Genomic DNA, 5,608 nt, shown 5'->3' with positions numbered 1-5,608 from the left:
TTGCGCTCCCAAGCCAACTCTTAACCAACGAGCCACTCGGGCAGCCCTAATCTCAGACTTTTTATAACAACACAGATAAGTAAAAAGTATTTGTGAGCCTGTAGGCTCTACCCTCTTAGATTCTGTAGTGGAGGCCTGCAAGTTAAGATGACAAATAAAAAAAAGACAGATTAACCAGAGAAACGCATACAAGTTTTATTTGATGTTAATCTTTTTTTACATGACACAGGGGGGCTTCATAGGAAAGAAGTAAAAATCCCAAACCTGAGGGCTTATCTATCACTTTAACAAAGGGTGATAAATTGTGAAGGGACTAGACAAAGGAAAGGGGTTTGGGCTTCTAGGGACAGTAAATTGGAGGAAAGTGGCTAAGAAATATATGGGGAAACTGATAGACGATAAGGGTTATTTTAGTAATGCGTGTGCAGACTCATCCTGGCATTGGTTCCCCATTGCCAATAAGAATGTTCTCTTTTTCCTGGAACTGGGAAATTTCTCACAGGAAATTTACACCCTGCTTTTAAGCAAGAAAGGGGAGGGCAGAGAACTCTTCCTGCATCTGCTGTTTCTCAGTTGCCCTCAGATCAAAATAATCAATATGCCAAAGCAGCATATTTGGGGATGGCCTGTTCTGAACCCCTTCAAGCTCTTTGCTCCACAGAGTTCCCTCCCTGGGAAGTGAGGCTCAGCTTAGCAGCAGTCACATAAATGTTTGATGATTCACCCTGGGCTGTGATTTTACAAGACGAGATAGCACGTTACAAAAACAAAAGTAGGTATCTTGATAGAGAAACCAGGTTGTGAGTATTACTGTTTACTTTTCTCAAATTTTATTTGAAATTATATTGCTTTTATTTACTTTTTTAAATGGTAATGTTGGTAGAAACCAAACATTGACTCCCTTAGGAGGGCTTTGGTCGTCACGTGAAGGGGCACTTTCAGAATTGGAAGGTGCTGATGAGAGAAGAGAAATGAGTGAGGGAGAGCCCAAGTCTATATTCATGTATTCAGCTGATATTCATGGATTCACCCAGGGGTAGGGTGCTGACTGAGAAGGAGTTAAAGATGATTTAATAGTCGCTGCCCACACTGAGCCTACTTCTATAACGAAAAAAAAAATAGGACACAAATAACCATAGTACAAAGGAAGACATCAGAATACAGTGTTGTGAGAATTCTGAGGATGGAAAGAGTATATTGAGTTGGGCGATCAAAGACGTTTTCACAGAGGACATGGTAGTTGAGCTGAGCTGAACTGACTGTTGTGTGTCCTGGTGAAAGAAAGGAGGGCTCCAGGCAGAAAGAAAGGCGTGGACAAGGCGCTGGGAGCATTTCATGTGACAGGGATTCCCCTGGCTCCGCCCACCATGAGGTGTATGGAATAGAGTAATGGGCTGACGGAGGCCGTATTTTAATGCTAGTTGGGGAAGTCCCTAAGCGAATGTTGTTAGGACTGGAACAGCCTCAGAGGGGTTTCAGCGTGTAGTTCCCAGCACCTGGAAGCCCAGCGGCTTAGAAAAGCCGATGATGCTGAGCGTGAAGCTGCGGCCTCACAGTCCAGGGGAAGAAGGTCCCCTTGGTGCTGGGAACCAAGGGACAGAAGGGCCAAGACAGATAAGACACATGTGGTTAAACCAGAATCTACAAAGCCTGATTGCTGGCTAGACTTAGGAAGCCAGAAGGCAGAAGAGCAGCCGATTCTGAATCCAGATATAAATTTGAGCACAAATTGGAAAATCCAGAGGAGGAATGGGAATTGGGGAACAGTGGCATCCGTCATTTAACCATCGGACGAGAGGTATCTGTGGGACACCCACTTGAAGATGTCCTGAAAATATAGGATGAGAAGCAAAATAAGGCAGCATTCCAGCATATTTCAAGACGGATGAGAGACGCCCTTAGAGCTTCAGGGTGTGGCTGAGGGATGTGTTTACTATGACCTGGTTGAAGACAGACTGAGATTGGAAAAATGAAATCACCAACAATTACGTGGCTTTGAGGGAAGCCCTTATTCCTGTGAGCCTGGGTTTCTCCATCTTAGAACAGGGATGTTGGTCTTGACCCTTCCAAGCCCCTCATACCATTATTGATCACCTGCTGTATGCATCCATTGAGCACCTGCTCTATACATGTCATTCNTTGAGCGCTTTCAAACAATGTCCACAAATAGATGATGAGCTCTTTGAGGGCAAGAACTATTCCTCCTCCTCTTGTGCTGATAAAGCCCTTGTGTGAGAGGTGTGTGCAATCCCACAGACGAAGGAGGGGTGTGTGTGCGAGCTGCTCTGTTCTGTGGCCTCGCTCCATCAGCACCGGGATCTCTGTGTCTCCACCATAAACTGTCATTCAAGGCACTGTCCCCCAGACGTTCTCCTTGTCCTTGCAGGGTCGCAGTATCCGATTTTCCGCTGTGTGCACAGAAACACTCACGAAGAGGTGCCTGAGGGCTACTGTGACTCCAGCATGAAGCCGACCCCCGAGGAGGAGCCATGCAACATCTTCCCTTGCCCAGCCTTGTAAGACGGCCTCTCTGTTCCCATCGATTGTCATTGGGTCACTTCTGGTTGGTTGCTCATGTGTAGGACCTTGGTAGCAGATATCATCTCATTTTTGAGTCAGATCTCTGTCTGATTTAGGAACATGAGACTTGATCTATGCATAAAATGAAGCCCATTTACAAGAGCACCTGTCTTCCAGGATCCACACAGAGGCTCGTAGCCCTTAGCTGGTCAGCACATGGCCAGGGAGCCCACCCTTTGGGAAACTGGAGCCATTAGGGGTTTGCCTGGTAAGGAAAACAACGAGGGAAGCAAAGAGTTACAATCCCGTGTGGTCAGTGGCGTAGGTGAGCTGTGTACAGAGAATGATGAAAGTCACAGTACGTCTTCCTGGAAGCCAGGAAGAGCGTCTCAGGGGTGGCCTCGGGCTGGTTAGTGAGTGAGAAATAGGACATTTTCAGAAGAACAGGGGAAAAGGGCCTTAAAATGGGTCAAGACTTAATTCTCACAGTAATAAAAACATAATCTCATCCAAACACATGATGAGCTGATGCTTATTTACCTGAATGACCAAGCAGGGTGACGGGACAATATGTGCAGGTGATAGGTAAGTAGTTAATGGAGAGTAGAGAATGCTGGAGTAAGATTTCTAAGCTAGCTCGGAAGTGGGTTAATGGAACTACGCTTCAGAGTTTGGGGGTTTGTTTTTTTTTTAACTAGATAAAAGTCATTTGTACCTTCTCAGTTTTCTTGAACTTTATAGACTCTGGGCCCCAGTCACTGGCAAATAGCATGTGGAACTAAGGTGACCCCTTTACAGAGTCGGTGGCCCTTAGGCAGCCTGGGAAGCAGTGCCTGGGAGACGGGTCACCCAGGAGGTTTCTGCTGGTCTGTGTAAGCTCAGGCTCCTGCCCTCTTCCTGTTGACTGAAGTGACCTGTCCCTGTCGCTCTCTCCCTCCTGAGCCAGCTGGGACATCGGGGAGTGGTCAGAGTGCAGCAAAACCTGTGGCCTGGGCATGCAGCACCGCCAGGTTCTATGCCGCCAGGTATACGCCAACCGCAGCCTGACTGTACAGCCCTACCGCTGCCAGCACCTGGACAAGCCCGAGACCACCAGCACCTGCCAGCTGAAGATCTGCAGCGAGTGGCAGATCCGGACAGACTGGACCTCGGTATGCGGGATGGGCGGCCTGCTCCCCAGCACCCCCTCCAGGACCCACCACCACACCTGACTGGGAAGGGCCCTGAGTTCAGGAAGGAACCCATCCTGTGGGGCTCTGGATGGCTGGGTCTGTAAACCATAGCATGTACCGATAGCTCGATAGAGTTAAGGTTAGTGTGTGACTGTCACCAGAGCCGACTTTAAGGGGGAGCCTGTGTGTACAGGTCTCATGTCTCTCATGTGTCACAGTGGACTGAAAGCTGGCAAATGCTGGTAGAACCAACTCTTCCAGTCTTGCTCACCCATTTTATAGATGACAGAACTGAGGCTCAGAGGAACAAAGCAGTCAAGATATCTAAGAAGGTCTTAGAGAAAAGGGTTGTGAAGTGTTCAGGGCTGGGACCCTCCCCAGGCAGCACTGCATTGCAGGGGACCCAGGGGGGTCTCGCCACACGGTCCCCTGTTCAGGTGGCAGGTAACAGGATGAGGGCACCGTACCTGGAGAGTCATCCGGCGCTCATGCTGCCCAGTCTGCTGATGTGAGCTTGCTGTGTTTCAGTGCTCGGTGCCCTGTGGAGTGGGACAGAGGACCCGCGACGTGAAGTGTGTGAGCAACATCGGGGACGTAGTCGATGACGAGGAATGCAACATGAAGCTCCGGCCAAGTGACATTGAGAACTGTGACATGGGACCCTGTGCCAAGAGCTGGTTCCTCACCGAGTGGAGTGAACGGGTGAGTGTGACATGAGCACACTGGGTTTTCTGGAGCTGCGGACCGAGGTCTGCTGGGCTGATGGGCAGGCGCCGTGGGTCCCAGGGTGCCTCAAACCACATAAATAGGAACTCCTGGCTAAGAGTCCCAAAGGTGGTTTCCGTCTTTGGGGAACAGGCCCAGAGATGAACAAGTCAGGCTTTCTATCTTTATGCAAAGACTAAGGGGCCCTGAGATTGAGGAGTGGGCATGAAAGAATCCGTCTAATTCTCCTTAGCACTCCACATAAATAATGAAATGCTAAAGTGAATAGTGACGTCACACCTTCCTACGTTTCGTGAGTGCCTGACATAAAAGGTTCTCAGCAAATCGCAGGCCCCATCCCTGCTTCTCGCTAACTTGAAACGTTCTCACCCTCCCCCCTCCTTAGCAGCCCGACACCTCGTGGTACACAGCCCCTGCCCCCCAGCCCGAGTCGGACCCCAGACAGAGAGCCTTTGGCACAAACACTGAACTCAGATAAGCGTTCACTGTGCCTCCAGTCCCGGGACTGGACTGAACAGATTAGCCATCAGGAGGATGCTCGCCAAAGGGAGAACGGGTGCCGACCTAAGGTGTCCACTGACTCAGACCCACCCAGTTCTCTCTGCGTGTCCCCCCTCCAACCCCCTAGCAGCTCCTGGCATCGTGGAGCAGTGCTGGGAGGGGTTTCAGAAGTCGCTTTGGGCAGCCTCCCTGGCAGCACAAGGAGTCCTTGACGACGCCCCTGACACAGCTCTGACTCCTTGGTCAGAAATTCTGTGTGTGGAGACAATGGCGGCTATTTCATGTACAGCCCATGGCGTCAGGAGGTTTCCTTTTAACAGAACCAGTGTTTCTTGCCAACTCCCCCTGGGTCCTGTAGAAAATCGGAGTGCAGTCTCCTATCGCTGCAGACACACAGATAGTGGGAAACCCCTTCCACTTCTCCAAGCTTAAATTTCCCAGTTCCTTCAACTTCTTTCTGTTTCTGGATTTCCAGCCATCCCAGAGCTCATTTGTATTCAGAGTAAACTTGCCAAATTTAGTGTGTAAGTAAATAAATGAAAACAATGATGCTGGGCTTTCCTTTTTACGTTGGAAAGATGCTTCTGAAGGTAATGTTCATTTTTCTGCTCATAAAGTAACATACACCATTATAAAAATATGAAGAGAATCAGAAAAGTATATCTATAATCTCTTTGCTAGAAGTTAAT

The 5,608-nt window shown here is 49.0% G+C and overlaps 1 protein-coding gene across 5 annotated transcripts in view; it reads left to right on the top strand.

Moving 5' to 3' along the window:
* THSD4 (thrombospondin type 1 domain containing 4) overlaps positions 1 to 5,608 on the top strand; it is a 639,484-nt gene that overhangs the window by 609,207 nt on the left and 24,669 nt on the right. For all 5 annotated transcript variants that reach the window (XM_019659629.1, XM_019659633.1, XM_019659631.1 and 2 more), the window contains 3 exons: positions 2,387 to 2,516; positions 3,467 to 3,671; positions 4,221 to 4,394. In XM_019659629.1, the coding sequence (XP_019515174.1) occupies positions 2,387 to 2,516; positions 3,467 to 3,671; positions 4,221 to 4,394 (509 nt within the window). The remainder of the gene's footprint in view (positions 1 to 2,386; positions 2,517 to 3,466; positions 3,672 to 4,220; positions 4,395 to 5,608) is intronic.

This window comes from Hipposideros armiger, unplaced genomic scaffold, assembly GCF_001890085.2.
Source record: "Hipposideros armiger isolate ML-2016 unplaced genomic scaffold, ASM189008v1 scaffold_302, whole genome shotgun sequence".
NCBI classification, from domain to species: Eukaryota; Metazoa; Chordata; class Mammalia; order Chiroptera; family Hipposideridae; genus Hipposideros; species Hipposideros armiger.
The sequence above is the reverse complement of the archived record's forward strand: the minus strand, read 5'-3'. Positions and strand labels throughout refer to the sequence as shown.